Raw genomic sequence first — 17,369 nt, 5'->3', positions numbered from 1 at the left:
ACTTTAACCTCCCTGTGTGCAGTCTCATCTGTGTTAGGAACACAATAGAAAGTGTACTGGATCAGGATCTAAATTCTAAGGTTAATCTGGCTGGGTTAACTGTGAGTGGTGCAATGTCAGATTATATTTTACTAAGGAAATATCACCCTGGAGTTACAATGGAAGCATTTTCATCAAAGAAACACCCTCTCTTATATAAACATCGATGGTGCATCAGTTTAAATGAATGCAAAATAAAATGCATGACCAGGACACAAACAATAATATTATTTTCTTTTCTTCATGGTCAGATTCAGTCGCATGTGTCGATCCAGAAGAATGTATAAAAGTGTGTGGGACTGAAGTGGGATGTTCGAACATCGCTTTCCCAAAACTCGTGATTGAACTAATGCCTAACGGTAACTTTATTAAATAATTTTTTTTATGTAGAAATTTTTTTTCCTCGATGATTACAAATAAACAATTTGACACAGGAAAATGTCTAAAATCAGTTATGAAGCATGCAATGGGTATCCTTCATTCAGCTAAAAAAGTAATTATGTTTTCTACAACAAAGAGCTTACATTTATACATGGCACCTTTCACGACTCCAAAGCGCTTTACAGCCAATGAAATACTTCTGACGTGCAGTCACTGTTGTAACATCGGGATTTGCAGCAGCCAATTTGCACAAAGCAAGGTCCACAAACAGCAGTGAGATAAATGACCAGATTATCTGTTTTAGTGATGTTGGTTGAGTGATAAATATTGACCAGGACATCGAGGAGCGCTCTCCCAGCTGTACTTCATATAGTGGTCATGGGATCTTTTACATCCACCTGAGGGGGCAGATGGAGCTTCGGTTTAACATTTAAAAATGGCCATTTAAAAAAAAAACTTCCATGAAGTTTCTGCAAATGCTCAGTCAGGCATACTGCTGAGTCATTTTGTTGGGCCTACCTGTAATGGTGGCATCTTCACAACACTCTGTAGCTGCTAGCTTGCCTGATTCACCACCGAACATCTCCACTTTATTCCTACTGCTTGCTTCAGTCTTCATTTGAGCACCCGGAGACAGCTGTTTCACGTTAACAGATTATTTGGTCATCATCACATTGCTGTTTGTGGGAGCTAGCTGTGTGCAAATTGACTGCCATGTTTCCTATATTACAACAGTGACTACACTTCAGAAAGTATTTCATTGGATGTAAAGTGCTTTGGGACATCCTTAGGTTAGGAAAGGTGCTATATAAATACAAGACTTTTTTTTTATGTGGTGCAGAATATTAACAAGCTTATGTGTGCCAAGCAGCTTTACAAATGTGCAATGTCAACCTGTTGGCACGATCAAAGATGGTGGTCGGAAGAACCCTAAATGACAAGATAGGTCACTAAACACTGGATATGGTTTCTTGGTGTTGTCCCAGAACGGCTATGTTTTGTGGGATCGATATTTCAATGTGTTTATTTCCAGATTTCAGGTTTCTACTTATCTTGTCTCAACAGCTTACCTGACATAAGAAGGAGCAACAGTTAAAGAAGCTTATGAGAATTGTCGGATGTAAATTTGGATAATCACAAAAGATAGAGTCAACTGATTTCAGCGCACTATAATCCTGCTCTCCAGGCTTGTACTAACAGTCTTTAGGATAATGTTTACTTTGGGACTTCCTGCTCAGAAAAACAGTAACACTTTTCTTACTCTATTGTCTCAGTTGAAGGCTAGACAAGAAACTTGGGCCTAGAACTTGGAGCTTGCCAGAATCAGGGCCCAATCCTGATGTTTCGCACACGCCTAAAGAGGCCCCCTAGGAAATTGGTCTGAAGTTCCCCAGAGGCAGCTCTCCAGTCCCAATGAGTGTCCAGGGGCGGGGGTTGGAGGGGGGGGGGCGGGGGCAGGAGGCAATTGACAAGGTAGGACGAGCAATGGCTAGCAGCGGCACACACATTTAAAGTGATGTCAGGAGGACATCGCATGCTCCTCCCGGCTCCACAATAAAGTAAGTTTAAAAAAAAATAAACCTTGCCTTTCTTACCCAGCCTCTGCGGTCTATTTAAGGATGACTGGTTTGTCAGCCAAGTACCTGAGGAAACTGACCCCGGCATGCGCAGTGCATATTACAAAGAATTTTCAAAGGGAGACTTAAATAGGTGTTAGGCGCCCTACTTACATATGCAAAAGGGCTAAACCCTGTTTCGGGCAGCGCCTGGATGCCTACGCAGGAGCTTTTACCGAAATGGCGGCCTGCACACTTCCAGGGCAGAATGAGCACGCGCATGCTGCCCGCCATATTGGGACCCATAGGGCGAAAACAGGTGTGGCTCAATCTAATTTCTTAGCACGGATTTAATCAAGCAAAGAATTTGTTCTCCAAGTGTTTCCATTCTCTGTCAGCGCCTCTAAAAGATGATACACCATACAACACTCGTACTAGGTCAATTGCGTTAACACCAATGCACCTGCTGTACGTGGTGGGGAGTGTAACTGAAAAGTGATGAAAAACAGAAAACACCCAAGACTTCACATGGAAGCAAAGTTCATGTTGATTTACTCAAAATGATCTTGAGTGCACTGCCTTGACAGGATGGTGGAAGCACATTAAATAATAACTTTCAAAAGGGAATTGGATGTATACTTCAATGGGAACATTTTGCAGGGCTTTAGGAAAAGGGCAGGGGAGTGGGATTAATTGGATAGCTCTTTCAAAGAGCCGGCACAGGCACGATGGGCTGAATGGCCTCCTTGTGTGCTGTAAGATTATATGCTTAACATACAAGAAGGAAATGTAATTGAAGTGTTCAAAGTTATGAGAGGTTTTGATAGAGTAGATAGGGAAAAACTATTTACACTGGCAGGAGGGTCGGTAACCTAAGGACACAAATTAAAAATAATTGGCAAAAAATTATTATTACAGGTTAAGCTTCCCGTTTGTTGCTATATTATTCGTACAGGTGAGAACATTTGGCTGTTCGGTGTGGGTATAACTAATTATGCCTTCACCTGTAGTAAATCTGGCACCAAGCAAATCCGCCTATTTAATCGTCTTCATCACACCCGTGATGTGATTGTGAAGAGCTCACACAAACACTTTCGACACTGCCAGGGAAGAGGTGAAGAGAATTTTTTTTTTACATAGGAAGTTGTTATGATTTGGAATGCACTTCCTGAAAGGATAGGAGAAGCAGATTCAATAGTAACTTTCAGAGGCAAATTGGATATATGCTTGAAAGTGTAATGTATATAATGATTCAAAAGACTTGTTACTGTAAACTCACTCAGGTGCAAACCTGGTTCAACTTTATTCGCGCCCAAAGTGCGCACATGACACGGTACTCGCTCTTATATACTTGGGCTCGCGCACACGCGCGTACAGCCTGATGACCTCCGACAGTAGCGCCTCCTGATGTCAAGTGACCCCAAGCATCAGTACATAACAACATCCCCCTTCAAGATCTTAGTATCAGTCTCTTTACAAATTAAGATGGTCTGGGGCTTTTCACTCACGAGTTGATCGTCTCAGTTCAATTCCAGTTCTGGGCAAGCATTCTGAGTCAGTTATGACTGGAGGCTAAGTAACCGATCTGATGGGAGTGGTAATGACCCTATCAGAGACTGAAAGCCCAGATTCAGTAATGACAGCAGAGTTTTCTGATGAATGAACATTGGTTGGTTGGTCACTGACTGCATCTTCCTCAACCGGTTCCGGTTCATCCGTGTGCCACAGTTTTATCTGATCAACATGTTTCCTGCATGTTTGCCCATTCTTGAGCACGACAATAAACAATCTGTTACCCTCCTTGGCCGTAACAGTACCGGCGATCCACTTTGGACCTTGACCACAATTCAGCACATAAACTGGATCGTTGACAGAGATGTCATGTGATACAGCAGCACGATCATGATATCATTGCTGATTTTGACGTCTGTTTTCAACATGATCATTCAAATCAGGATGGACAAGAGAAAACTTGGTCCTGAGACTTTTCTTCATCAGTAGTTCATCAGGGGAGACCCCGGTAAGCGTGTGAGGTCTCGTCCTGTAACTAAGCAATATACGTGACAAAAAAGACTGCAATGAACCCTGAGTCACATGTTTCATGCTTTGCTTGATCGTTTGAACCTCACGCTCTGCTTGACCATTAACGCAGGTTTGAATGGAGCAGACCTTGCATGTCTGATACCATTGAGTTTCATGAACTCCTGAAACTCAAGACTTGTGAAGCAAGATCCGTTATCGCTCCACCATGAGTAGCAAACATGACACAAAGGCTCTCAATACTAACTGTGGACGTACTGGATGACATAATAATGCACTCTATCCACTTTGAATATGCATCCACCACAACAAAAAACATCTTTCCCAGGAAAGGGCACGCAAAATCGATGTGTATCCTCGACCATGGTTTAGATGGCCATGACCAAAGACTCAGCGGAGATTCCGCTGGTATTTTACTTAGCTGCATGCAAGTATTGCACTGATGCACACATGATTCCAGATCAGAGTCAATTCCAGGCCACCAAACATGAGCCCTGGCAATGGCTTTCATCATGACGATACCAGGATGAGGGCTATGTAGTTCATGTACAAATTTTTCTCTCCCTTTCTTAGGCATAACTACATGATTGCCCCACAGTAGACAATCTGACTGAATGGATAGTTCATCTTTGCAACGATTGTAAAGTTTGGTCTCATCACACATTTCCATGGGTATTGCAGACCAATCACCACTGAGGACACAACGTTTCACAACCAATAAAATAGGATCGTGGCTGTCCAGATCCTCACTTGTTAAGCAGAGACAGGAGTTCCTTCACTCTTAAAAGCATCCATTACTAACAGTAGATCTACAGGTTGAGGCGTCTCCACTTCAGCTGTGGGCAACGGCAGACGACTCAGTGCATCGGCACAATTCTCAGTGCCAGGTCTATGACGAATAACATAATCATAGGCAGACAATGTCAACACCCACCTCTGGATACGGGACGATGCATTGGTATTAATACCTTTGTTTTCCGAAAACAATGAAATGAGTGGCTTGTGATTCGTTCAAAATGAAGACCAAACAGATACTGATGCATCTTTTTGATCCCATACACACAAGCCAAAGCTTCTTTTTCTATCATGCTGTAAGCTCTTTCTACCTTTGACAAACTTTTCGAAGCATACGCAACAGTTGTAGCTTACCCGACTCATTTGCTTGTTGGAGTACACAGCCAACCCCATATGATGAAGCATCACAGGCCAATACAAGACGCTTATACAGATCATAATGAACAGAGCAGATTCTTGGCTTTCTCAAAAGCTCTATCTTGAGATATACCCCAGACCCAGTTGTCACCTTTTCTCAGCAGCATGTGCAGTGGCTCTAATAAAGTGCCCAATCTGGGTAAGAAATTACTGAAGTAGTTGAGTAGCCCAAGGAATGAATGCAGCTCCGTCACATTCTGAGGTCTGGGTGCATTTTTGATGGCCTTGGTTTTTGAATCAGTAAGCCTGATGCCATCAGCAGCAATCTTCCTCCCCAGGAATTCAACTGCAGGTGCCATGAAGGCACACTTCGAACATTTCAGCCTGAGTCCCACTTTGTCCAGATGATGTAGAACTTCTTCAAGATTGTTCAGATGTTCAGCAGTGTCATGACCTGTGACCAGAATGTCATCTTGAAACAAAATGGTTCTAGCAATGGACTTCAGTAGACTCTCCATGTTCCTCTAAAATATGACTGCAGCCGAACGGATTCCAAAAGGACACCTGTTGTAGACAAACAGTCCTTTATGGGTGTTGAAGCAGTTGAGTTTCTTTGACGTGTCGACAAGCCCCTGTGTCATATAGGCTGATGTCAGATCCAGTTTAGTGAATGACTTTCCACCAGCTAGCATGGCAAACAGGTCATCAGCCTTCCGTAGCGGATACTGATCCTGTTTCGAAAATCGGTTAATTGTAACCTTGTAGTCTCCACAGATCCTAACAGTGCCATCACTCTTTAACATAGGAACGATAGGACTGGCCCATTCATTAAATTCGACCGGTGATATGACTCTTTCACGTCGGAGTCTGTCAAACTCAATTTCGACCAGCTCCCTCATCATGTACGGAACAGACCGAGCATTATGATAGACAGGTCTTGCATCAGAATCCAGGTGAATCTGCACCTTGGCTCCAGTAAAATTGCCAATGCCCGGTTCAAACAAAGAAGGAAACTTCTTCAGCACTTGAGCACACGAAGTGTCATCCACCGAGGACAACGCTTTGATATCATTCCAGTTCCACTTGATTTTCTCGAGCCAATTCCTGCCGAACAACATTGAACCATTGCCTGGGATGATCCATAATGGTAAATCGTGAACCGCATCATCATACGGCACCTTGACTACTGCACTGCCAATCATCGGTATGAGTTTCTTAATGTAAGTTCGCAACTTGGCATTGACTGGACTCAGCTTAGGCTTCACAGCCTCAGTGTCCCACAGCTTGTCGAATGTCCTTTGGCTAATTATCGACTGACTCACACCCGTGTCCAGCTCCATTGATACAGGCACACCATTCAGCTTCACATTAACTTTTATCGGTTGGCTCTTTGTCAGGAACAAATACAGGCTGTACACTTCCTTCTTGGATATCTTGGGTTGCATATCCGGGCCAGCACTGGACTGGCCAACATCATCAATGTGATGAGCAGCAGCACACTTGCTCAGTTGTGGGCACATTCGCAGAAGATGCCCCACTTTCGAACAGCCTTTACAGATGTACTGTTTAAACCGACACTGATGAGGCCGATGATTGCCACCACAATGCCAACAGGGTGAAATTGGATTCATACCAGTTGGCAGACTTTGATCAGCTACAGGTTTCACATAAGCAGCTCTGCCAGATGACGACACAATCTTGTTTACAGTACTTGCTGTGGAGCTCCGACTCTTCGATGATATCTGCCTTAAATTATCATCAGTTGCCATGCATGCCTGGGCAGTCGCGATGGCCTTGTTCAAATCCAGCGTTTCTGCAGCCAATAATTTCCAATGGATCACATCATGGTTGATGCCTATCACGAAGCAATCTCGCAGTAAGTCTTCCAACGCGTTTCCGAACTTACACAGCTCAGCCAGATGTCTTAGGTCAGCGACGAATCCCGACACATCCTGGCCCTCAGTACGAACATGTGCGTAGAAGTGATGGCGGAGGTGATGATCCGCTCTTTTGGCTTGAGATGTTCACGCACCAGCGCGCACAAATCCCCATACTCTTTGTCCATTCGACATGCAGGTGAGAGAAGATCCTTTGAGGCCATAAATTTTTGGACCACAAACGGTGAGGAAAACCGCCCTGCGCCTAACTGCATCACCAGCTTCCTCCATTTTGTTGGCCAAGAAATATTGATCCAGGCGGTCGATAAAATCCGCCCAATCCTTGCCATCCACAAATCTCTCCAAAATTCCAATGGTGCCCATTGTTCATGCGAAGGTTCTTAAGTTATCATCGCCAAATGTAATGTATATAATGACTCGAAAGACTTGTTACTGTAAACTCACTCAGGTGCAAACCTGGTTCCACTTTATTCGCGCCCAAAGTGCGCACATGACATGGCACTCGCTCTTATATACCAGGGCCCGCACACACGCGCGTACAGCCTGATGACCCCCGACAATGGTGCCCCCTGATGTCTAGTGACTCCAAGCATCAATACATAACAGAAAGTGAAACATTTGCAGGACTATGGGGAAACAGCAGGACAGGAGTAGGACTACTTGAATAGCTCTTTCAAAGAGCCAAATTGCCTCTTTCAGTGCTGTGTGATTTTCTTAAAAGCTAATAAACAGCCAAATGCAAACCAGTTGATGGTCTATTTTGAAGGTGAGAGGTGAGGTCATCACCATAGCTTGTCACTCCAAAACCACAGTCAGATGTGGTGTTGTCATTTATTAGTCCAGGATGTTGTCAGGGGGTCACTGCATCAGACAGTGTTCAAAGTGTTTGCGTAGGCTCTCCACAGTCACATCATGAGTGAGGTGAAGACGACTGGATAGTTTGGTTTGCTTGGTGCCAGATTTACTGCAGGTGAAACCGTAAGTAGTCATACCTACACCTAACAATCAAACATTCTCACCTGTATGAATAATATAACCTGTAGAAGTCTGCCTGGATCCATTACCATTGCTAGTAAGTCCTGTTTAGTCAGATTTTAACGCTCTGTCATAAGAGGAAAAGAAGTTTATTTTTTCCCCCTTTAAGAAAGACTAGAAATGCATGAATAATTAGAATACCATCAGTTACAGTAACTGTCACCATAAGGGAGTGACATGAGAATGGAGTCACATGATGCACCAGAACTACGTACTTTGGATAAATGAAGTTGCGAGGTGAAAGCTGACTAGCCATATGTAGCAAGTGAATCATAGGGAAAGAAAAGATTGCTAAATTAGTTTCTACGTAGTCTCAGCTGATATGTTGTACAGATGGAGATGAAAACCCCTCCCATTTTCCAGTGACAACATTCCCATGGCCACAGTAGGGACAATCATGGGTAAATAAAGGGCAGAATTGTCAGCCTTTTCAGGGGCTCAGGGAGGACAATCTCATCCTTTGAAGTGCTTGGTAACAAACCTGTTGATGGTCGCAGTTTGTACATTGCCCAGATTTAAATTTGCAGGGCTATGGGGAAAGAGCAGGGATTAATATCTTTCAAAGAGCTGGCACTGGCACAATGGGTTGAATGATCTCCTTTTGTGCTGCAAGATTGTATGATTAATGGTTGAAAATGTCTACTTGCTTACACCAAACACAGCTACAGGGTTGGTGGGAGATGTCTGTTTGGGAAGATGTGGGCAAACACCCAGTTAAGCTGGGATCAAAGGCACAATTTGAATCTTCCAAAATTCAATCATCATCATCATCATCATTGTTGTATATGGAGAAAGAGTCAGACTGAACACTGTGAGCTCAAAGTAAAGTGTGACTTTAGTCTTTTATTGCAGGTCTCCAGAGTGCCTCTCCAACCTGTGAAGCCTCCTTAAATATCTGTGCTCCCAAGGGATTATGGGATCACTTAGGACTCCAGGGGATGAGCCCTCTGGTGGCTGTACAGAGTAAATACAAGTCCACATATATAACAATATTTCCCCGCCCCCCCCCCCCAAAAAAAAAGTCAATAGTGTAACTATTTACAATGTGAGTCGATCTGGGGCCCTTCTTGTCCTGTTTGATCGTCTTGGTGTGAAAGCTGGTGTTGTTGGGCCCTCGCTAGGCTGCTGTGCAGCTGACCTTGCTGGGCTGCCTGATGTGTTGGGCCTGCAGGGCTGTTTTGGATGATGGGTTCTGCTTCGTGGTCAACCATGGTGCCGGTTGCCACTGGTGGTATGTTGGGGGATCAAAAAAGGTAGGGTCCAAGGTGAGTTGCTCAGGATACTCCGTGAATCTGAGTTTGATTTGGTCCAAGTGTTTCCGGTGAATGAGTCCATTTGAGAGTTTGACCCGAAAACACCCTGCTTCTCTCTTTGGCCACGACAGTGCCGGGAAGCCACTTGGAACCTTGTCCATAATTTAATGCAATACTGGATCATTGATTTCAATCTCGCATGAGACATTTGCGCTATCTTGGTATGCACTTTGTTGAAGCCGCCTGCTCTCTACCTGTTCATATAGATCAGGGTGAACTAACGAGAGCCTTGTCTTAAGTGCTCTTTTCATGAGCAGTTCAGCAGGTGGGATCCCAGTGAGTGAGTGGGGTCTCGTGTGGTAGCTAAGCAGGACTCGGGATAGGCGAGGCTGCAGTGAGCCTTCAGTTACCCTCTTCAAGCCTTGCTTCATGATTTGCACTGCTCTCTCTATCTGACCATTGGACGTTGGTTTAAACGGGGCAGATGGGTCATGAATTCTTTGAACTCAGCATTAGTAAAACGTGGCCCGTTGTCGCTCACCAGGACATTGGGTGTGGCAAACATGGCCCGCAGGCTTTCAGTAGTGGCAGCAGACATGCTAGCCGACATTATCTCACATTCAATCCACTTGGAGTACATGTCTACAACCACAAGGAACATTTTACCGAAGAACGGGCCTGCATAGTCGACGTGTACCCAAGACCACGGTTTGGAGGGCCAAGACCATAAACTTAGCGGCGCCTCCCTGGTGTATTGCTTAACTGCGAGCATGTATTACATCTGTGAACGCAGGACTCTAAGTCCGCATCGATACCGAGCCACCGCACATGGGATCTGGCTATCGCTTTCATCATTACGATGCCTGGGTGGGTACTGTGGAGGTCATTGATGAAGGTGTCTCTGCCCTTCTTGGGGACTACTACTCGATTGCTCCATAGAAGGCAGTCTGCCTGTATAGATATTTCATCCTTGCGCCACTGGAACTTTATCTGTTCCTGCATTTCCACTGGGACACTGGACCAGCTCCCGTGAAGCACACAGCTTTTGACTAGAGATAATAAGGGGTCCTGGCTTGTCGAGGTTTTGATGTGACGGGTGATTGCTCACTCTCAAATGCTTCCTTAACCATGGCTAGATCTGCGGGCTGCGCCATTTCCACCCCCGTTGTGGGCAATGGTAGCCTACTGAGAGCATTGGCGCAGTTTTCTGTGCCTGGCCTGTGGCAGATGGCATAGTTGTATGCGGACAACATGAGCGCCCATCTCTGGATGCGGGCTGATGCGTTGGTATTTATCCCTTTACTCTCGGAAAACAGGGATATAAGTGGCTTATGGTCAGTTTCCAATTCGAATTTTAGCCCAAACTAAACTAGGTATTGATGCATTTTCTTTACCCATAGACACACGCTAACGCTTCTTTTTCAATCATGCTGTAGGCTCTCTCAGCCTTAGACAGACTCCTGGATGCATAAGCAATCGGTTGCAGTTTCCCGAAATCATGTGCTTGTTGCAATACACACCCAACGCCATATGACGACACATCACATGCTAGTACCAAACGCTTACATGGATCATACAACACAGGCAATTTGTTTGAGCATAACAATTTTCTCGCTTTTACAAAGGCATTTTCTCGGCTTTTGCCCCAAATCATTTGCCCGCTTTTCGTAGTAAGACATGCAGTGGTTCTAGCAGTATGCTGAGACCCGGTAAGAAGTTACCAAAGTAGTTCAAGAGTCCCAGAAATGACCACAGCTCCGTCATGTTCTGCGACCTCAGTGCATTCTCGATTGCCTCCATCTTCGCGTTGGTGGGCCTGATGCTGTCCGCCGCAATCCTCCTTCCCAAGAACTCCACTTCAGGCGCCAGGAAAACGCACTTCGAGCGTTTTAACCTGAGCCTCACACGGTTGAGTCGACCAAGAACCTCCTCCAGGTTCTGCAGGTGCTTGACTGTGTTCCGACCTGTGACCAAGACATCATCCTGAAAGACCACAGCATGCGGGACTGACTTCAGTAAACTTTCCATGTTTCTCTGGAATATCGCCGCCGCTGATCAGATTCCAAACGGACATCTGTTATAAACAAAAAGACCCTTGTGCGTGTTGATGCAGGTGAGGGCCTTTGATGATTCCTCCAGTTCCTGCATCATGTCGGCTGAAGTCAGATCCAGCTTCGTGAACGTATTTCCTCCAGCCTGTCTTGCAAAGAGGTCGTCGGCCTTTGGTAGTGGGTATTGGTCCTGCAGGGAGAAACGATTGATAGTTACTTTGTAATCGCCACAGATTCTGAGGGTGCCGTCTCCCTTGAGGACTGGGACAATAGGATGGGCCCATTCACTGAACTCGATCAGTGAAATGATGCCCTCTCTTTGCAGCCGGTCTAGCTCAATCTCTACCCTTTCTCTCATCATGTACGGTACTGCTCTCGCCTTGTGATGGATGGGTCGCGCCCCCGGAATTAGGTGGATCTGCACTTTTGCTCCTTGGAATTTCCCGATGACTAGTTCAAGCAGCGAAGGAAATTTGTTTAAGACCTGGATACACAAAGTGTTGTCAGCAGGCGATAGCGCTCGGACGTCGTCCCAGTTCCAGCGTATCTTTCCGAGCCAGCTCCTGCCAAGCAGCGTGGGACCATCGCCCGGTACCACCCAGAGTGGTACTTGTGCATTGCTCCATCATAGGAGACCTTTACGGTAGCACTGCCGATTACAGGAATCAGTTCTTTAGTGTAAGTTCTTAGTTTTGTGTGAACTGGAGTTAAGACTGGCCTTGAGGCTTTGTTGCACCACAACCTTTCGAAAGTCTTTTTGCCCATGATGGACTGGCTCGCGCCCATGTCCAGCTCCATTGAAACCGGGAGTCCATTTAGTTCAACATTCAGCATTATCGGGGACAATTCGTGGTGAATGTGAGCACCTCATGTACCTCTACCTCCTCTATCTGAGGCTCTGGTTCATTGTGATCCTCCATGGTTCTGTCCTCCTCTGCAACATGGTGGTTTGCAGGTTTAACAGGCTTAGCAGCTCGCTTGCACACTCATTGGCGGTGTCCCATTGTTCCACAGCCCTTGCAAACGTATTCTTTGAATCGGCATGAATGGAAACGATGATCACCCCCGCAGCGCCAACAAGGTGTGAATGGCCTTGCATTCATCACCCTTGATGGTGGACTCTGAGTCATCTGTGGACGTGCAGCTGCAGATATGTGTGACCTGCCCTGTACGTTATGATTCAAAAACAACATCACTTTGTTCACAGTACTTGTAGCAGCACTTGTGTGCTGAGAGATTTGCTTCGTATTGTCACTGGTGGCAATGAACACCTGGGCTATCGCTATGGCCTTACTCAAGGTTGGGGTTTCTACAGTCAAAAGTTTGCAAAGTATGGTTTCGTGGCCAATGCCAAGTACGAAAACGTCTCTGATCATGTGCTCCAAATATCCTTCAAATTCGCAATGTCCTGCAAGGTGTCTTAGCTCGGCGACATAACTCGCCACTTCCTGGCCTTCAGATCTTTTGTAGGTGTAGAACCGGTACCTCGCCATCAGAACGCTTTCCTTCAGGTTCAAATGCTCTCAGACCAATGTGCACAAATCGTCATATGATTTCTCCGTAGGTTTCGCTGGAGTGAGCAGATTCTTCATGAGGCCATACGTTGGTGCCCCATAGACAGTGAGGAGGATCGCCCTTCGTTTGGTAGCGCTCTCTTCCTCATCTAGCTCGTTGGCCACGAAGTATTGGTCGAGTCGCTCCACAAAAGTTTCCCAATCATCTCCCTCCGAAAACTTCTCCAGGATGCCCACTGTTCTCTGCATCTTTGGGTTCGCTATCTGTATCTTGTCACCAGTTGTTGTGTATGGAGAAAGAGTGAGACTGAATACTGTGAGAAAGTAAAGTGTGACCTTAGTCTTTTATTGCAGGTCTCCAGAAGGCCTCTCCAACCTGTGAAGTCTCCTTAAATACCTGTGCTCCCAAGGGATTATGGGATCCCTTGAGACTCCAGGGAATGAGCCCTCTGGTGGCTGCAAGTCCACATATATAACAATCATCATCTAAATTATTTATACTATTGGCACTTTCATTGTATACTTTGTTTGAATTTTCTTCTCATTCCTTCTATATTCCTGCTTAGTTCTAGAATGAGTTGAGTTGCATGGTTACTATAAAGGCGATACAAAATCAGTCCAATTCCCTCCTCTATTAAAACACTTAACCATTTTAAACCAAGCTTTACCCCAGTACACATAGCAAAATGATTCTTTCACTCAATCTATTCTCTTTCTTCCATGCCTCAGTTCATCTGCTGCTGAAACGTTCATCCATGTCTTTGTTACCTCGAGACTCGAACATTCCAATGCTCTCCTGACTGGCTTCCCACCTTGCACCCTCTGTAAACCTGAGTTCATCCAAAACTCTACTGCCCGTATCCTAACTCGCACCAAGTCCCATTCACCCATGAACCCCGTGCTCGCTGATCTACATTGGCTCCCGGTCCAGCAACGTCTCGATTTTTAAATTTTCAAATCCCTCCATGGCCTCGCATCTCCCTATCTCTTTAACCTCCTCAAGCCATACAATCCTCCGAGATCTCTGCACTTCTCTAATTCTGGCTTCTTGTGCTTCCCCGATTTTCATCGCTCCACTATTAGTGACCGTGCCTTCAGCTGTCAAGGCTCTAAGCTCTGGAATTCCCTCCCTAAACCTTTTCCGCCTCTCGACCTCTTTTTCATACTTTACGACACTCCTTAAAGCCTAACTCTTTGGTCACCTGTCCCAATTCCCCAATATGACATCCTTTGTGACTGTGACAAAGGTAAGCTACCCTAATCGTCCTTCTGGACCTGTCTGCAGCCTTTGACACAGTTGACCACTCCCTCCTCCTCCAACGCCTCTCCATCAATGTCAAACTAGGTGGGACTGCACTCACCTGGTTCCATTCTTCTCTATCTAATCGTAGCCATAAAATGTCCAGCAATGGCTTCTCTTTCCACTCCCACATCGTTATCTCTGTTGTCCCCCAAGGATCTGTCCTTGGCCCCCTCTTATTTCTCAGCTATGGATGATGTGGAATCTATATGGGTAGAGCTGCAGAACACCAAAGGGCAAAAAACGTCAGTGGGAGTTGTGTACAGACCTCCAAACAGTAGTAGTGATGTTGGGGAGGGCATCAAACAGGAAATTAGGGGTGCATGCAATAAAGGTGCAGCAGTTATCATGGGTGACTTTAATATGCACATAGATTGGGCTAGCCAAATTGGAAGCAATACGGTGGAGGAGGATTTCCTGGAGTGCATAAGGGATGGTTTTTTAGACCAATATGTCGAGGAACCAACTAGGGGGGAGGCCATCTTAGACTGGGTGTTGTGTAATGAAAGAGGATTAATTAGCAATCTCATTGTGCGAGGCCCCTTGGGGAAGAGTGACCATAATATGGTGGAATTCTGCATTAGGATGGAGAATGAAACAGTTAATTCAGAGACCATGGTCCAGAACTTAAAGAAGGGTAACTTTGAAGGTATGAGGCGTGAATTGGCTAGGATAGATTGGTGAATGATACTTAAGGGGTTGACTGTGGATGGACAATGGCAGACATTTAGAGACCGCATGGATGAATTACAACAATTGTACATTCCTGTCTGGCGTAAAAATAAAAAAGGGAAGGTGGCTCAACCGTGGCTATCTAGGGAAATCAGGGATAGTATTAAAGCCAAGGAAGTGGCATACAAATTGGCCAGAAATAGCAGCGAACCCGGGGACTGGGAGAAATTTAGAACTCAGCAGAGGAGGACAAAGGGTTTGATTAAGGCAGGGAAAATGGAGTACGAGAAGAAGCTTGCAGGGAACATTAAGGCAGATTGCAAAAGTTTCTATAGGTATGTAAAGAGAAAAAAGTTAGTAAAGACAAACGTAGTTCCCCTGCAGTCAGAATCAGGGGAAGTCATAACGGGGAACAAAGAAATGGCAGACCAATTGAACAAGTACTTTGGTTCGGTATTCATTAAGGAGGACACAAACAACCTTCCAGATATAAAAGGGGTCAGAGGGTCTAGTAAGGAGGAGGAACTGAGGGAAATCTTTATTAGTCGGGAAATTGTGTTGGGGAAATTGATGGGATTGAAGGCCGATAAATCCCCAGGGCCTGATGGACTGCATCCCAGAGTACTTAAGGAGGTGGCCTTGGAAATAGCGGATGCATTGACAGTCATTTTCCAACATTCCATTGACTCTGGATCAGTTCCTATCGAGTGGAGGGTAGCCAATGTAACCCCACTTTTTAAAAAAGGAGGGAGAGAGAAAACAGGAAATTATAGACCGGTCAGCCTGACCTCAGAAGTGGGTAAAATGATGGAATCAATTATTAAGGATGTCATAGCAGCGCATTTGGAAAATGGTGACATGATAGGTCCAAGTCAGCATGGATTTGTGAAAGGGAAATCATGCTTGACAAATCTTCTGGAATTTTTTGAGGATGTTTCCAGTAAAGTGGACAAAGGAGAATCAGTTGATGTGGTATATTTGGACTTTCAGAAGGCTTTCGACAAGGTCCCACACAAGAGATTAATGTGCAAAATTAAAGCACATGGGATTGGGGTAGTGTGTTGACGTGGATTGAGAACTGGTTGTCAGACAGGAAGCAAAGAGTAGGAGTAAATGGGTACTTTTCAGAATGGCAGGCAGTGACTAGTGGGCTACCGCAAGGTTCTGTGCTGGGGCCCCAGCTGTTTACATTGTACATTAATGATTTAGACGAGGGGATTAAATGTAGTATCTCCAAATTTGCGGATGACACTAAGTTGGATGGCAGTGTGAGCTGCGAGGAGGATGCTATGAGGCTGCAGAGTGACTTGGATAGGTTAGGTGAGTGGGCAAATGAATGGCAGATGAAGTATAATGTGGATAAATGTGAGGTTATCCACTTTGGTGGTAAAAACAGAGAGACAGACTATTATCTGAATGGTGACAGATTAGGAAAAGGGAAGGTGCAACGAGACCTGGGTGTCATGGTACATCAGTCATTGAAGGTACAGCAGGCAGTTAAGAAAGCAAATGGCATGTTGGCCTTCATAGCGAGGGGACTTGAGTACAGAGGCAGGGAGGTGTTGCTACAGTTGTACAGGGCATTGGTGAGGCCACACCTGGAGTATTGTGTACAGTTTTGGTCTCCTAACTTGAGGAAGGACATTCTTGCTATTGAGGGAGTGCAGCGAAGATTCACCAGACTGATTCCCGGGATGGTGGGACTGACCTATCAAGAAAGACTGGATCAACTGGGCTTGTATTCACTGGAGTTCAGAAGAATGAGAGGGGACCTCATAGAAACGTTTAAAATTCTGACGGGTTTAGACAGGTTCGGTGCAGGAAGAATGTTCCCAATGTTGGGGAAGTCCAGAACCAGGGGTCACAGTCTAAGGATAAGGGGTAAGCCATTTAGGACCGAGATGAGGAGAAACTTCTTCACCCAGAGAGTGGTGAACCTGTGGAATTCTCTACCACAGAAAGTAGTTGAGGCCAATTCACTAAATATATTCAAAAGGGAGTTAGATGAAGTCCTTACTACTCGGGGGATCAAGGGGTATGGCGAGAAAGCAGGAAGGGGGTACTGAAGTTTCATGTTCAGCCATGAACTCATTGAATGGCGGTGCAGGCTAGAAGGGCTGAATGGCCTGCTCCTTCACCTATTTTCTATGTTTCTATGTTTCTATGTTTCTATGCTGCCCCTTGGAGATATCATCCAAAAACACGGAGTCAGTTTCCACATGTACGCTGACGATATATCAAGAAAGGCTGGATCAACTGGGCTTGTATTCACTGGAGTTCAGAAGAATGAGAGGGGATCTCATAGAAACGTTTAAAATTCTGACGGGTTTCGACAGGTTAGATGCAGGAAGAATGTTCCCAATGTTGGGGAAGTCCAGAACCAGGGGTCACAGTCTAAGGATAAGGGGTAAGCCATTTAGGACTGAGATGAGGAGAAACTTCTTCACCCAGAGAGTGGTGAACCTGTGGAATTCTCTA

General features: G+C 45.3%; 1 protein-coding gene across 1 annotated transcript in view; it reads left to right on the top strand.

The window, feature by feature from the left end:
- The window catches only part of LOC139281135 (sodium/mannose cotransporter SLC5A10-like), a 178,695-nt gene that overhangs the window by 131,993 nt on the left and 29,333 nt on the right, over positions 1 to 17,369 (top strand). The window contains exon 9 of the mRNA XM_070901109.1: positions 291 to 398. Coding sequence (XP_070757210.1) covers positions 291 to 398 — 108 coding nt within the window. The remainder of the gene's footprint in view (positions 1 to 290; positions 399 to 17,369) is intronic.

Source organism: Pristiophorus japonicus, chromosome 15 (assembly GCF_044704955.1).
Source record: "Pristiophorus japonicus isolate sPriJap1 chromosome 15, sPriJap1.hap1, whole genome shotgun sequence".
Classification (NCBI taxonomy): Eukaryota; Metazoa; Chordata; class Chondrichthyes; family Pristiophoridae; genus Pristiophorus; species Pristiophorus japonicus.
The sequence above is the reverse complement of the archived record's forward strand: the minus strand, read 5'-3'. Positions and strand labels throughout refer to the sequence as shown.